General features: G+C 43.8%; 1 protein-coding gene across 1 annotated transcript in view; it reads right to left on the reverse strand.

Moving 5' to 3' along the window:
* The window catches only part of LOC135222065 (little elongation complex subunit 2-like), a 211,647-nt gene that overhangs the window by 141,454 nt on the left and 52,675 nt on the right, over positions 1-17,518 (reverse strand). Inside the window, exons 4-5 of the mRNA XM_064260216.1 lie at positions 14,737-14,892; positions 13,730-13,880 (exon numbers count right to left, since the gene is read on the reverse strand). Of these exons, the coding sequence (XP_064116286.1) occupies positions 13,730-13,880; positions 14,737-14,892 (307 nt within the window). The remainder of the gene's footprint in view (positions 1-13,729; positions 13,881-14,736; positions 14,893-17,518) is intronic.

A 17,518-nucleotide genomic window follows, 5' to 3' on the forward strand; every position in this document is an offset into this window, starting at 1 on the left:
GATTGGCTTGTTTAAATAAAATAAAGGATTTGTTGTCTAATACCTTTTAAGGAAATTGTTCCGCCTTTCTCTCTAATAAAAAGAGGACCTGAAGACTTTTCGGAAGTTCTGGCCAGATAAGATTTAAGAGTGACGACAGGACACAATGATGCGTCCTGTGTAAGAGGAATAATCTTCCACGGAGCCCACCTGTTTTGTGGGTCTTCATTCTTGCCCAAGGATTTCCGATCCGGGGATAGTAGAACTTCACCCGACGGAAGGAAATCGACATGATTTGGGTCTCTAGAGAGAGCCAACAGTTCAGATATTCTGGCGCCTGATGCCAGGCTCATTAAGAATAATCTTTTCCTAAGAAGGGTTATATATGAGCACTAATCATTATCAGTGTCTGAGGCTAATTTAAGTATGTCATTTAAAAACCAGGAGACTGCATGAGGGCGGTCTACTGGTCTCAGACAGGCATATGCTCGAGGGATTGAAGAGAAGTACGAATCTGTCAAATCAATACTAAAGCCAAGCTGAAAAATCTTCCTTAAGGCAGATTTGGTTGTAGTAATGGTACTAGCAGCTAGACCTTTCTCGAATAGGGTTCTAAAGAATGAAATTGCCAGATTCATAGTCATCTTTGGACATCTGATTCTTTTAGAAAGATGGCCAATTTCTTCACTGCAGAATTATACTGTCTGAGTGTTGACTCTCTTTTATCTGATTCTATGAACAAGATGTTTAGTGGATCGATACTAGCGTCCTTTTGGGCCGCAAACTTCATGAAGTCCATAAAGTTAGGGCACTCAGAATTCTTGAGGAAGCTGACACAGTCCGAGTTTGTACTACTTGAGTCAGTTCCGGACAGGGGATCCGTCTGGGACGGAGATTCAATTCTAGTAGAAGAGGGAACCAGTTGCTCTTTGGCCAGTTGGGTGCAACCAACGCTACCTGTCCCGTGAATGATCTGAGTTTGTGCAGGACTTTCATTAGAAGGTTTACTGGTGGAAATAGTTAAATTTTCTGCCAACCGTTCCAATCTATGGACATTGCATCTGTGGCGTGAGCTAGAGGGTCCAAGTTGGGAGCCACATAACACGAAAGTTTGTGATTGGAATCCGTGGCGAACAGGTCTACTTGAAGGCCCGGGATTTGATTGCAAATCCAATGGAATGATTTCATGTCCAGGGACCACTCCGACTCCAGCGGAATCGACCTGGATAGTGAGTCTGCGATGACATTTCTTACGCCTGCTAAGTGAGTAGCTGACAGGTGCTAACGATTTTTCGTCACTAAAGAGAAAATCGCAATCATCACATGATTTACTTTGCTTGACCTGGAGCCTCCTCTGTTTATGAAATGAACTATCACTGTGCTGTCCGAGACTAACCTTACATGACTGTTCTTGACTGGAGCCAGACATTTTAAGGTCAGAAAAATGGCCATTGCTTCCAGGACATTGATGTGGAACTGGCGGAACATCTTCGACCACGTTCCTTGAACTTTCTTGTATTGTGAGTAACCCCCCCACCCCCAACCGCTCAGAGAGGCATCCGTGTGGACTATCAGAGACGGCGGAGGAAATTGCAGTGGCAATGACTTGGAAAGGCTCTGGCGTTCCGTCCATGGACGGAGCCTTTTCATCAATATCGGTGGAATTAGAGAGATCTTGTCTCTGAATTTGTCGTTGGCTCGATTGATATCCTTCAGTCTGGCTTTCAACAGGACGTCCGTTATTGAGGCAAACTGAAGCAAACCTAGAATTCTCTCTAGGTATGATGAGAAGCCTTTTTGTTCTTGAGGAACTGTCTCGTAGCCTTCGCTATCTCTCTGGCCTTCTTGGATGGGAGAGATAGTTTGTGCGAGTTTAGGTCCCATTGGATTCCCAACCATTGAAAGCGGGACGCCGGAACAATACGAGATTTTTCCTTGTTTATCTGGAAACCCAGATACTCTAGGAATTCTATTACTTTGGTTGTTGCTTTGCGACACTCCTCGTCGTTGGTTGCCCAAATGAGCCAGTCGTCTAGGTAAGCTAATAACATTACCCCTCGAGCTCTTAGTTCTTGGACTACCGTCTCTCCTAGTTTGGTGAATATCTGGGCACTATGTTGAGCCCGAATGTCATGATGACTGAATAAGTAAGCTTGTTTTCCTAGTTTGAAACCTAGGTACGGAGAGAAGTTTCTTGCTATCGTAACATGATAGTAAGCGTCTGTAAGATCTATAGAGGTGTTGACGGCCCCACGGGGAAGTAAGGACCGCACCTGCGAGACGGTCAGCATGTGGAACTTGTCGCATTGAATGTATGAGTTGAGACGGGACAAGTCCAGAATCACTCTTCGTTTGTCCGAGTCCTTCTTTGGTACACTGAATAGACGTCCTTGAAACTTTAGGCGCTTGACCTTCTTTATTGCCTTCTTTTGAAGGAGATCTTTGGCATAGTCTAGTAGGTCTGTCATTGGAGTCTGGTGGAAACTGACTGGTGGCAGGAGGCCCTTTCTCCCATTTCCACCCTAGACCTTTCGAAACAATGCTGTGGGCCCACAGACTGAAGGTCCAATGGTCCCGAAAGAGATATAGTCTCCCGCCCACCTGCGGGGTCTCGCTGGTTGGTTGCAGTCTTGCTTCCTCTTCCTCCCCTGAAGCCCCTGCCTCTAGAGCCACCTCTCTGCCGGAAGGCACCTCTGGCTCTGCTACTGCCTGCATGCCTATACTGTAGCCGCGAAATGCTCCTCGCGACTCATAGGAGGCGTTGAAGGCTGGGGAGGCCACTAAGGTTGTTGAGGTTGAGGGTTGCTGAGCTGGAGGACTCTGAACCAAGACAAACTGCTGGTGTGGCTGAGCCTTGGATGTTGAAGGCTTGCCAAACTGGGAGACAGGGACCGCCTGGACAACCATCTGAGGATGAGAGGACTGGTAAGGCTGATATTTTCTCGGCCTCTTCCTACCTTTGGATTGTGGTCCGGGGGCCTCAAACTTCCTTTTGAAGGGAAGTCCCCAACGGACACGAAGGTTCTGGTTAGCTCTAGCTGCCTCGCTGAGGACGTTGTTAACCGCGTCCTCAGGGAAGAGGTTGGCACCCCAGATCAAAGCCTTTATGAGCCTGTTTGGCTCGTGCCTTATGGATGCATTCGCAAAGACATGCTTCCTGCAGGCTTGCCTAGCCACTATAAAGTCATACAGGTCCGACTGGAAGGCCTGTAATAGTGACTTTGTGTGGATTCAAAAAAGAGCCTCATCAGCGAACATCGTAGCAATTAACTCAGCCGAGGTGACTGAGTTAATCGACCTACTCAGCCTGCATCTCGCGTCAAATTCCGCTTCAACCATGGGGTCCGGAATTCTAGGCAAACGTTCACTGTACTGGGCGGAGGCACACTCTGGGTCGAGTCTGCCCACCGTGAACATTGCTGGAGCGTCAGCCCAAAACTCCATATCGCCTGGGAAGAGCAAGGAGGTAGCCTCCGTCTCTTTAAGCTGAGGTAAAGGTTTCTCCTCTACCACAGTTTGCAGAGTTAATTCCACCATTTTCGACGTACAAGGAGTCGGGATTCCTTGTGGGGCCACAAACATCGTGAAGCATCCTTTATGGGGCGTCAACTTTGTGTTGACGCAGTCCCAATCTGTAAGGCTGCGGACCCATGCAGACTGGGCTTGGTCCCTAGGTAGATGACTGTCTCCTTCGGGACTTTGTCTACCCTGACTAGCGAATCTTCGGCTAGTCTAGCGTAGCCCGGGAAGGGAAATTGAAGGCCCGCCGGGAAGAACTCAAAGTCTTCTACCGGTCGGGTTCCGCAACCTTCAATCATCAACTTTCCATCCGAGAACGGGGCGTGCAGAGCTAACTGCCACGGGTTGCTGTTCTCGAATGGCGGCAGCTTGGATGCGTACAGTACCGTCATGGACTGTGGTGTGGTCCCGGATTGGAGGAATCCGGACACTAATTCCTCCTGGGCTTGGAGCCTCTGGGTCAGAGACAAGATCGATTGACCCGAGGTCTCTAGGCCTGAGGCGAGTCAAGTGGACACCGACTCCAGTTTGGAGTCCACTACCTCGCTCATCTTCATCATTAGAAGATTTGCAAAGGCCTCCTGGTCGAAGCCGGACTCCGTCGGCCTGGCTTTGGAGGACTTGGATCTCGACCCCTTGGGTGGGGGAGAAGCCTTGGAAGAGGAAGTCGACGGCTTGGGAGCCGAAGACGACCTTGCAGAGCCTGCTGGAGAAGGCTTGGATCCCTTTGGTAGGGATCTTGTCTTCCAAGCCTTGACCTTGGGGATGACCGAGGCCGAAATATCACAAGTGGGGGCGGACTTTGTAGGAGAGCCCTAGAAAGAAGGGGGAGAAGGAGGAGTAGGACTAAATGGGAGACTACCTGCTTCACTTACCTCCCTACCTACCTCCTGATCCTCTGTGGCCATCGGTTCGCGGTGAAGGCTGATGGCCGCGACTTCCTCCGTCACCATGTCACATAAGCCCTCTTGATCCTCCGGGAGGGGCTGAGTCTCCTGATGGATGCCCTCAATAATGGGATCCGCCACAGAAGCAGGTCCAGCCGCCGAGACCGGAGCGCCTGGGTAAAGGAGGGAACATTGATCCTCGGACAGCACGTAGGGCTGTCCGGCCTTGGCATTCCTGCCGAAACCTCCCACCCAGGACTTCAGGGACGTCATGGTCGCAGTCTTGAGTGACAAACTAACCTGTAAAAATAATCAAATTAGGATCCCCCGCATCAAAGAAATTTCACGGACAATGAGACGAGAATGTTACTTTCCGACTCGTCTGAGACGATCCTGACCAGTTTGTAGCAAACTGTGCTGGTGTCAGGGTGCCAGACCAAATAATCCTTTACCGGGATGGCGCATTTGGCATGAGATCGCAGGACCTCATGCCCGTACGGCTTATACAGGGTGGCCGGACATCCCGACACCTGTAAGTTGAAAAGTCAAATGAGTATCATTAAGTAGAGGCGCCGGAGTTAATTCCGGCCAAATGGATGCACTTTAACCAGACATTTAATCAGTTAAAGGCAATATAGGTTATCAATTTCAACTTACTGGATAATAGAAAAAGCTCTGGGTGTCTCCGCCTGCTCCGGAATCCGTCCTTGGGATCGGTAAAGCTATAACCAGCGGAGAGGGCCTGATACGAGCAGAACAGAGGGATAAGGTAAGACCTAAGCCCGAGTCTGATCGCATTGCAGCAGAATAATGCAACGTAATCAAATGTAGGCGCATTATCTGAGCCCCGTTCTGTCCTCACCAAAATGGGGAACAGCGATAGCAAAGAAGACGGAAAACCGAGCAACAGAAACAACGGTACAATAACTCCGGTATATTTTCCCTGGCGTGTGTGATGGTAGACCACACTACGTCGGAACCAATACGGAACCGGAGACATACCTACAGAGGCTAATAAAATATATATAATCTAACGTAATCTCTTAAAGGCTTCACCTACTCCAGAGTCCATAATCCCGTTATCATAATAGTAAATGCCAGCGGAGACGGGCTGATACGAGCAGAACAAGGGAAAAGGTAAAACCTAGGCCTGAATCTGATCGCACCGGGAAGAGAAGCAATTCAAAGGTAACTGGAAACGCAGCTCTAAGCCCAATTCCGCCCCCCATGAGTGGGGAGGCGGAGACAACAGGGAGGAAAGACAACTGAGCAGCGGAGCAGTGGTACATACAATCCGGTGTATAGCCTGCTGGCTGGTGTGATGGTAGACCACACCTGACCAGAGGTCTACGGGTCCGGAGACATATTAAAGAGATTACACAAACTACTAGCAACCAATCTCCTTCAAACAATCCCCCCCCCCCCCCCCAAAAAAAAAGATATACTATGCTCTAGCGGCCGTTCATCGGTAGGATTACTTGAACCGCAAGCTAACTAGGCAGCGCCGGACAAGACCGGCGCATCGGGGGGGGGGAGGGGGGGGAGGCACGGGGGGGGGGGGGGGGGGGGGGGTTCTGGAGGAGATTGGACAAGTCGTGAAAGCCTGGCCACAGCAATCGATCAGTGACCCACCACCTTGCGGGAGCTGTAACTAGCCTACTACTAAATGGAGCAGAAGACGGTAGGCCAACTGACACCCTAAAGGAGGCAAAGGCCCAGGCTACACACAACAAGACAAGCATAAAATAAATGATGAGGAATTACTTGAAGAACTGCAAAAGGAGGAAAGGGGGGACGCACCCAGCAAGGACCTAGCCTAACCCTCCGAGATCGGTACGGATCCGGTCAGGTAGGCTAGCTCGGCCTCCAAAGGACGTCATGAAGTGGACGGATAGAACCTAATAAAACCCTCCAAAATCGAAAAATTCCGATCTGGTCAGGTACGAAAGGTCTAAGCCCAACAAACATGACACGAGAGGGACTCTCTCTCCTGGACCGCTCTCCCAGCAAGCACAGTAGCGTAGGCAGGAGGCAGTAAGGGTGAGGCCGAGAGGGTGGAGGGGCAGGGCTACCTGACCTACCTTCCAAAACCTAGCCTAGGTCTGGTCGGGTAGGTCAGGGAAGGAAACGCAAAAACTTCCAACCTCACAAGGAATATGAATATTTATCAAAAATGTGCATATAATCGAGTGCATTACTGGCTAACATCGAAAATACAATAAAAGAATGCATGCATAAAAATCGCGAGAGAGAGAGAGAGGAATCACCCTCTCCACAAAACTGGCATACTATAGGCTAGCTAGAAGCCAAAATACACTACTCGCGTATGACAAAAAATTAATAAATAATACGTACGAAGGGGAACGAACACGCTCCTGAGGGACTGAGGACAAAAGCCAAAGGCTAGAAAAAAGAAAATTAAACAAATAAGAGACCTCAGAGTACGTCAGGAGCGAGTTAGTGCCTACGACGTAAGGATAAAAATCGTAAAACCAAAGCTCAAGATACGACAGGAGCTAGAATAATGATGGAAGTATAGCGAAAAAGCGTATAAACAGATAAAAGCAAACAGTGAAGTAAAGTTATAAACAAACAATGGAAAAGAACGCATGTGGCAAATGATGCACCCAAGATGGCGGATGTAAAAGAGCATCACCCGGTTCGGAACTATGGGGCTAAATAAGGGCTAAAAGGGATGCAACGAGCCCTCACAAGATACAAAAACGTAAAATGGAATATTCAACTTGGATGAAGAAGCTTGGGGCTCTGGAGCAGACATGGCTTCGTCAAAAAACACAGAAAAAAGGGCAGCGAAAAAGACATGTGCATTCATTGAGGCGCCCTAACACAGGAATGTAGCCGTCGGGCGTGAGTTGTAGTAGTAGCGAGCGGAAGGTAGATGTTGTAGTCCTTGTAACGGCACTTGCCTGTTTTTATCTCGCTGTGTATTTTATTCACCGTTTAGCACTTCACTGTATAAGCTGGCTACTGTTTTCGTATTCTTTATCGTCATTCTCGCTCCTTACGAATACTGAGAGCCTAGTTTTTATGGTTTTATCCTTACGTTTTTAGCCTATTATAGGACTCGTCTCGCTCCTGACGTATACTGAGGCTTTGTTTTTATACGGTTTTATCTTACGTTATTAGCCTATTATAGGGCCTTTTTCGTTATCATCAGTGCCTCAGGAGCACGCTAGTTCCCTTTCGTGCGTACGGTGATATGCTTCATAACGTTATGAGCGAGTATTGTGTTTTTGGCATCCTAGGCTAGCCTAGCGGTACGCCAGTTTATTTTTAGAGGTGAAGATTCCTCATTCATTCGCGGTACTCATGCATGTATATTTCTAATTTAGTTTTCAATTATAGTCTTGTACTATTGTTATTTGATGAGGTTGGAAGTTCTTCATGATGTCCTTCCCTGGCCTATCCGACCAGACCTAGGCTAGGTTTTGGAGGGTAGGCTAGGCGGGCTGAGTATATTCCACCACCCTTAGTGGCTCCTTGTACCGCCAACCTGACCAGGCAGATATGTTTGCTTGGAGGGTGGCCCAGGACTAGAGTTTCTCTCTTGTTATGTATGTATGGGCTAGGCCTGTCTTACCTGACCAGATCGGTAGATTCGATTTTGGAGGGTTGAGTTAGGTTCTAGGCGTCCTCTTCGTGGCGTCCTTATAGGAGCCATCATAGCCTACCTGACCGGATCAGTACCGATTTCGGAGGGTTGCGCTGGGATCTTAGCAGGGTGCGGTTTTCTCCCCCCCCCCCCCCCCCCCTTTTTCATCAGTACTTCCAATAATTCCTCATCAATTATTTTATGAATTATTTTTGTTGAGTGTAGCCTGGGCCATTGCCTCCTTTAGGGTGTCAGTTGGCCTACCGTCTTCTGCCCCTTTAGTAGTAGGCTAGTTAACGGCTTCAGTGAATGTTTGCCTAGAATTCCAGATACCATGATAAAGACGGAATTCAAAGCAAGATGTAGGCTGAGCAGGTCAATTAACTCAGTCACCACTGCAGAGTTGACAGCTTCTGTCTTTGCAGAGGAGCCTCTATTCCGGGTCCTGACGAAGTCGCTGCTGCAGGGTTATCAATCGGACCCTTATGATTTCATAGTGGCTAGACAAGCCTGCAGGAAGCATGTCTTTGCTAATGCCTCCATCAGGCATGAGCCTAACAAGCTCATAAAGGCATCGATCTGGGGGGCCAACCTCTTTCCTGAGGATGTGGTTAACAGCGTCCTCAGCGAGGCGGCTAGGGCTAACCAGAACCTTCATGTCCGCTGGGGACTTCCCTTCAAAAGGAAGTTCGAGACCCCCGGACCACAATCCAAAAGTAGGAAGAGGCCTAGGAAGTATCAGCCTTTCCAGACCTCTCATTCTCAAGCAGTAGTACAGGCAGTTCCTGTCTCCCAGATGAGCAAGCCTTCAACATCTAAGGCACAACCACATCAGCAGTTTGTTCTGCTGCTGAGTCAACCAACTCAACAGCCTTCGAGTTCGGCTGCCCTAGTGACTTCCCTAGCCTTCAACGCCTCCTTTGAAACACAGGGGGGTAGCAGAGCCAGAGGTGCTTACCGGCAGAGAGCTGGCTCTAGAGGCAGAGGCTTCAGAGGAGGCAGAGGAAGTAAGACCTCAACCAGTCAATGGGTCTCTGCAGGTAGGCGGGAGACTCAACCTCTCCTGGGACCATTGGACCTTCGGTATGTGGGCCCACAGTATTGTATCGAAAGGTCTGGGGTGGAGAAGGAAGAAAGGGCCTCCTCCACCAGTCAGTTTCCATCAGATTCCAACAACAGACCTTCTAGACTATGCCAAAGACCTTCTTCAAAAGAAGGCAATAAAGAAAGTCAGTCACCTGAAATTTCAAGGACGTTTGTTCAGTGTGCTGAAGAAGGACTTGGACAAACGAAGAGTGATTCTAGACTTGTCCCGTCTCAACTCATACATTCAATGCGACAAGTTCCGCATGCTAACCGTCTCGCAAGTGCGGACCTTACTTCCCCGTGGGGTCGTCACCACCTCTATCGATCTTACAATGCTTACTATCATGTACCGATAGCAAAAATCCTCTCTCCACACCTAGGCTTCAAACTAGGAAAACAAGCTTACTCGTTCAGAGTCATGCCATTCGGGCTCAACATAGCGCCCAGAGTATTCACCAAGTTAGGAGAGACAGTAGTCCAAGAACTAAGAGCTCAGGGGGTAATGTTAGTAGCTTACCTAGACGACTGGCTCATTTGGGCAACCAATGACGAGGAATGTCGCAAGGCAACAGCCAAAGTAATAAAATTCCTAGACTACCTGGGTTTTCCAGATCAACAAGGAAAAGTCCAGTCTCATTCCGGCGTCTCGCTTTCAATGGTTGGGAATTCAATGGGACCTAACCACACACAAACTATCTCTTCCGCCAAAGAAGTGCAGAGAGATAGCGAAAGGCTACGAGACAATTCCTCAAGAACAAAAGGGCTTCTCGTCGTACCCAAGAGAGAATCTTAGGTTCACTTCAGTTTGCTTCAATAACAGATGTTCTGTTGAAAGCCAGACTGAAGGATATCAATCGGGCTTGGCGGAAAAGAGCCAACAACAAGTTCAGAGACAAAAAATCCTTGATTTCGCCAATATTAAGGAAAAGACTCCGCCTATGGACAGAAGTCCGGAGTCTTTCCAAATAAGTGCCACTACAATTTCCCCCGCCGTCTCTGATAGTCCACACGGATGCCTCTCTGAGCGGATGGGGGGGCTACTCTCAGTACAAGAAGGTTCAAGGAACGTGGTCGACAACATTCCACCAGTTCCACATCAACGTACCAGAAGCAATGGCCATTTTTCTGACCTTAAAACGTCTAGCTCCAGTCAAGAACAGTCATGTAAGACTAGTCTCGGACAGCGCAGTGATAGTTCAATGCATAAACAGAGGGGGCTCCAAGTCGTGCAAAGTAAATCATGTAATGATTGCAATTTTTTCGTTAGCAACGAAAAATCATTGGCACCTGTCAGCTACTCACCTGGCAGGAGTATGGAATGTCATTGCAGACTCACTATCCAGAACAACTCTGCTGGAGTCGGAGTGGTCCTTGGACACAAAATCATTCCATTGGATTTGCCGCGGAGTCCAATCACAAACTTCCATGTTATATGGCTCCCAATCTGGATCCTCTGGCTCACGCCACAGATGCGATGTCCATAGACAGGAACAATTGGCAGAAGATTTACCTATTTCCGCCAATAAACCTCTTGCTGAAAGTTCTACACAAACTCAGATCTTTCAGAGGACAAATAGCATTGGTAGCACCCAACTGGCCGAAGAGCATTTTGTTTCCTCTTCTACTAGAGTTGAAACTCCGTCCCAGATGGATTCCCAACCCAAAACTGACTCAAATAGTACAAACTCGGACTGTGTCAGCTTCATCAAGAATTCTGAATGCCCTAACTTTATGGACTTCATGAAGTTTGCGGCACAGAAGGATGCTAGTATTGACCCACTAAATACCCTGTTCGTGGAGTCAGACAAAAGAGAATCAACACTCCGGCAGTATGATTCGGCAGTAAGGAAGCTAGCCATCTTTCTAAAAGAATCAGATGTCCAGAAGATTTCTACGAATCTGACAATTTCATTTTTTAGAACTCTTTTCGAAAAAGGCCTAGCTGCTTGTACCATTACTACAACTAAATCTGCCTTAAGGAAGATATTTCAGTTTGGCTTTAATACTGATTTAACAGATTCGTACTTCTTGTCTATCCCTAGAGCATGTGCTCGTCTGAGACCGGTAGACCGCCCTTACAAGGTCTCCTGGTTTTTGAATGAAGTACTCAGGTTGGCTTCAGATACTGATAACGAATCATGCTCATATATAACCCTTCTCAGGAAAACATTATTTTTAATGAGTCTGGCCTCAGGCGCCAGAATATCTGAACTGTCGGCTCTCTCTAGAGAACCAAATCATATTGATTTCCTCCCGTCAGAAGTTCTGCTCTCTCCAGATCGGAAATTCTTAGCAAAGAATGAAGACCCACAAAACAGGTGGTCTCCATGGAAGATTGTCCCTCTTCCACAGGACCCATTATTATGTCCTATTACTACATTAAAATCTTATCTGAACAGAACTTCTAAAAAGTCTTCAGGTCCTCTTTTTATTAGAGAGAAAGGTGGAACCATTTCCTTGAAGGCAATCAGACAACAAATTCTTTATTTTATTAAACAAGCCAATCCGGATTCAGTCCCTCATGTCCATGATATCCGGGCAGTGGCTACCTCAGTTAATTATTTTCATCATATGAACTTCGAGGATTTTAAAAAATATACGGGTTGGAAATCCCCGACAGTATTTAAACGCCACTATCTGAAAAATCTAGAGGCCCTTAAATATTCGGCAGTGGCTGCAGGGAACATTGTCTCCCCTGATACGGCCTAGTTATGTTACTCTATATCTGTATTTTATTATTTTGCTATTAATTATCTTTTGGTACTCACTCTCACCTAACTGCCTCGCTTGTAATCCCTGCCTTTCTGCCTTTTGTTCCGGAATGGATTGCTCATCAACCCACTCCTGTACATGTACATAGTTCATTATTATATTTGTTTTTATGTTCATTACCTGTTGCCCTTTCCCAGGATAGTATGGATTTGGTCATATTAGGTGCTTAATTTGTTATTCTTACCTTGGTTATTAAAACAATAATTTTAAGAAAATTTTTATTTTCCTTTCATATAAATTTTTTGTTTACCAAGCTTGTATGGCCAATTCTCTGCTACTATTTCACAGGCCGACACAGGTCGAACCCAGAAAAGGCATTTTGACAAAGGAAAAATCTATTTCTGGGGGAAGACCTGTGTTGCCCGGTGAACCCATCCCTCTCTGTTCCTTTTCCCCACCCTTTAGCTGGCCCAAGCTTGGGTGCGTAATTCAGGCATGAGGGTTTTGGCAGAGGTAGTAGTAGCGAGCGGAAGGTAGACATTGTAACGGCACTTCTCTAGAGAGGGATTTTGAGAGGAGACTTCTAATTGGCAAAGTATCTGTGGTAGTGGCTTCCACTCGCCCCTGTGCTATACCAACACCCTATGAGGGTGAGCGAGCTGGAGGTAGTAACTCCAGCATTCCATGTGGCTTTTTTCTCTAGTATATTTAGCATTTATTTATACCTGGAAATGAGTGCTATAGGGACATTTCACCGGGCGACACAGGTCTTCCCCCGGAAATAGATTTTTCCTTTGTCAAAATCTCTTTATTACATTCATTTTTTTTTAGCAAGCAAAAAATCATTTTCCCAATTCTTTCTGTAGTAGGCTCAATCAGCTGATTCTGAAACTGTCAATAATACTAGTGACAGGACAATCAGTTTTCTTTTATACATACATGCTACAATCGTAATATATCAATCAATATAATAATACAGTATAAATTGACTTTGTAAGTAAAATATGTAACAGTTTCATTATAATCACCATTATCTTAAATAAAGCTGAAAAAGCCAACTTGACTTTTGCAAATGGATAGCCTACTGTGAGTGTAACACCTGGGCTAGCCTAGGTCTATATTTCAGACATAGCTTACACATTTTTATCTTGTGTATGATAATACAATATGGTAGCAAATGACAAGGAAGTTGCTGTATAAACATACATTAAGGGTCATAAAACAAAGGTAGGCTGTGGGTACGCACAATTATGCTACCTGCCTACCGAACTGTCTCACTTTCCTAGAGACAGAAAAAGCATTGCCTTTCAAAGAGTATTTATGCAATATATTTTGTTACAAATATGGGGGGGGGGGGGGGGGGGAGGGGGGGGGGGGAAGGTAGCTAATTGCCTTTGCAATAATTTTCAGTTTCAAGTGTGATGGTTGTTTTTATAAGCATACTGAGTGTTTACAGTACGTATGTGGTAATGAAAAGTTCAGGTGAGGAAGGGACAGAGTTGCCCTGGAAGACCCAAAAATTTTCCACCCACAATTAATTGGAATTTGACACTATCCAAAGAGCATTTGGCTCTATAAATCCAGATCTAAATGGTCCCTTAGAATTACTTTCTCTTCAAGACAATCAGGAAAATCAAACAGTAGTAAGCACCTCAAACCTGACACTCAGGTGCTCAAGACTGGAGCAACAAAAAGTACCTTACTGTCAGTGAAACCAGCCAGACAGTTACTTTATGGACTTGTTCGAATAATGAACAAATGACTGTATCAACACTCTAATGCATCTAAATAGCAGTCATCTAAAAATTTACTCTTTGACTAGAAAGGCAAAAACTGTAACATACAGCAGACAAAAAGACAAAATCTATTCAATAATTGTCACAACACCTTTCCCCTACCCAGCATCCAGGGAAAATCTGGAAATAAGACTTACCTAAAATATGGTAGACGCTTTATTTCCGTCATTGATGCCAAAGCTGACTTCTTGAAAAAGAACTGTTTCTTTTCTGATGGAGTCCAGATCTTCTTTGGCATGGGTTTATCAATGAAGACAATTCTCTGTTGCTCTTCATTACCATCAGCATCTGAAAAGATTTGCAAATAAACAGAAACAGACAACACCCAAAATTATTGTATGTTCACGAATACTGGGGTTCACTAATCACACACACACACACACACACACACACACACATATATATAATATATCTAATATATATATAGATATAAAATATATATATATATATATATATATATATATATAATATATATATATATATAGATATATATATATATATGTGATTAGTGAACCCCAGTATTCATGGTGGATGCATAGCAGACTCCCTACGAATAGCTAGAATCCATAAATACTTAGAACCACCACTAAAAATGCTTTTAACTGCCTATCTTGAAAGTTCAAATACCAAATGTATACTTAAAGTATCATCCTACATCAAATATACCTTAAATTACTATTCTATTACTGTATTAATCTTTGAAATGATATTATCATTTTAAAGTTATCATTAACATTTTACCATTAGAAATATATAATTACAGCCAATAAACAGAGAGAGAGAGAGAGAGAGAGAGAGAGAATGGGCAACAAAAATTCATATAAAAGTTAAAAATCCATGATAGTGTGAGACTGCAATGAGTAAGCCGTTATATGGCAAGGGATGGCTATCCATACAGATATTTATAAGTGAAAAAAATTACAGTAACTGCAAAATGCCAAACTTAGGTGAGACTGTCTCCCATGCCCTGTAAGACTATCATATTTTGGTAGATTCTAGTACATAAGCAATGGTCATGGAAGGAAATAATTTCTATATCATACAAACAGAATTTTTTCAATGTCTTGCAGTACCTGCTCATTTTGTTCATGAATTACATTCAATCTTCCATGTGGTGCATATACAAAAATAAATGTAGCCTCACCTTTGATATTGTATGAGCGAACCACAACTGGTATGTCCCATTCTTTGTCAAAGTTTGGTCCAGGATTGTCTGTGATGACTTTCAATGTACTTGCAGACACTACAATATTTGCACCATGCTTTCTGGCCAAATATATAGCATTTGGATCCTTACTTACTGCAATTAAAGAAACTATTTAGATGTAAAATAAAATATTTTACGCAAATTTTATCCAAAAATCTCACATTCAATCATTAAAAAAATCTTAAATGAGAAAAATCCATCAAGAAAAGCAATAAAAACAAATAAGAGTCCTAATAGCCTACTGGTCTGTAAGATTGGCAACAAAGTTCACAAACTATTTGCAAAAATTCAAAGCCACAGAAATAAACCAAGTATTAAAACAGTACATTACAAACCAGTACCTTGCTAGATCATATCTTGTTAAAAAAAATCATCAAATGTTGTTTGACATCTGCAAATTCCCTTCATTAACACAACATTGACAAAATGATGATACGCATAAAAATGAACAATGACAATAAAGTTTTCATGTCATTCAACTAACTTTCAATCTGAGATACCTCTCTGTCCATTGCATTTTCAGACTCCAATAATCATCATCTTGCGCCAATAAAGATAGTATCCCTTGTGATGGATCTAATAATTCACACACACCTTTCCTGAGTTTTGTCTTTGGTTTTCTATAGGTACAACTGTAAGACATAATTTTTAAGTGAAGGAATGGTAAAAGGCTCTGTAGAATGAACACCAATATGTGAAGTTTGGCATTTGCAATAGTCTGTAACAAATAATAGGCCAAAAATATTCCTGCCTTTTGTGCAAGTAACTTTATCTGATAATTCCTGAAAATCACAAGCATGATGCAAAAATCTACATGCCAAAAGATTCAAATACTAATATCCTTGTTGAAACTTTTCAAAACAAAGAATTTTAGATCTGGAAGACCAGAAAGACCTATTCTAGTCTGAAAGTTCAGGAAAAGGGGATCATTTTTAGGCTTTTCATCTCAAGTGTGTTTTCCTTATTACTTCTACTGATTACACAAGTGAATCTGGGAAACATGGTGGCTTCTTTGTCTGCAGATGCCAATTCTTGAGTACCGTATATACTCGCATATTATGCGACTTTTGAAACCTAGTTTTGAAGCTAATTTTAAAGGGGTCGCATCATACACGCGGTATAAAATTAGCGTACCGTCTATGCTTTCCCAAATCGGCAGATTGCGATAGTTACTACCGAAGGAAAACAGTAGATCTTTTAAAAAGTTATGCTTTATTTGTACTTCACTATATCCAATAATATTGTATGCATTCTCATATTACTATTGTATTTTAAAATACAAAAGAGCGATCGTGAGCCATTTCCATTATTTTGGTTTATACAGCATGTTTAACTGTTCTAGACTAACCATCTATATTTTCCAAATCAGTTGATTAAGGCACAATACCGAAGGAATTTTTACTTTTTGTTTTACTCAGTAAAAGAAACATTTGTTACTTGAACTATTATTTTTATTTTAGGATACGCAGTTAAGTGAAAATTTATCAAAGTAAAAAAAAAATGCATAAAATTAATAAACTAAAATCCTCCCAAGTCGCTCTCCGTGTCCGTATCATCAAATACTGCTCTGAATTCTTCGCCATCAAGGCAGTCACATTCGTCATCTTCCAGATCTTTGATCATTTCATCTTCATATGGAAGGTAGTCACATTCGTCATCTTCCAGATCTTTGATCATTTCATCTTCATATGAAAGGTATAGTCTTGTCACCGTGGCGAGCTCTCTGGCGTGGCTTTTAAAGATCTGCCCTTATGCTAATTTTACAAAAACAACAACTGCCCGTGTTTGACAGACCTTTGAATGTCCTTGAGACAAACCCCGAGGCTATAATTATAAGATTATAAGGGATTTTCATTCCCAGGTACTTTAATCTCCTTCCTATTCGGCCCTGCTCTCTCTCTCTCTCTCTCTCCTAAACCTCAGCTATCCGAGCGAGAGCTTTTTTTATGGGACAACATAGGCCCGCATTTCGCATTTTCCATACCTAATTATTTTGTATACGATTGCCCTTTCTCGGCTGTGAAGTTGATGTCTATCCATGGATGTGAGATGACCAGGAATAACTAGTAGTCGGTGTCAAAGTCACTCCACACTTCAGTCAGGCCAAAACTTTGCCATATCGCATTCAAGCAATATTCAGTCATTGTTTCCTATCTATTATTTTGTCAGAGAGAGAGAGAGGAGAGAGAGAGAGAGAGAGAAAGAGAAGAGAGAGAGATGGAGAGAGAGAGAGGACGAGAGAGAGAGAGAGAGAGAGAGAGAGAGAGAGAATCTGTTTGTATACGATTGTTTATTTTCTCACTCGTCAAACTTACTCTGTTATACTTTATTTCATATTTCCTTGCTCACCAATTTATTCTATACCTACGATATAAAGAAATCAAGATATGTGTAGAAGGGAGAACTGCCTCCAGACTGTACAGTCAGTATGGATTTAAACGCACGTGGCACTGGTTGAAATATTCGCAACAGCACCAAAATGAGATGCCATAGTGATAGAGAATCTGACTCCGTTTCTTGTTATTGCATAAAAAAACTTTATCAATCGTGAACCCACGTAATTTATTTAGAATTCTGCGTAACGGAAAAGATAATATTTGATATCTGTAATGGGAGAAATGTTATAAATTTGGCAGATATGCGATCAAACACGTGGGAGGACCAAAACAGCCCAGCCAGAGAGCTCGGCTCATTTTGTAAATATGTACTATTGTTTGGC

Source organism: Macrobrachium nipponense, chromosome 3 (genome assembly GCF_015104395.2).
Source record: "Macrobrachium nipponense isolate FS-2020 chromosome 3, ASM1510439v2, whole genome shotgun sequence".
Lineage (NCBI taxonomy): Eukaryota > Metazoa > Arthropoda > Malacostraca > Decapoda > Palaemonidae > Macrobrachium > Macrobrachium nipponense.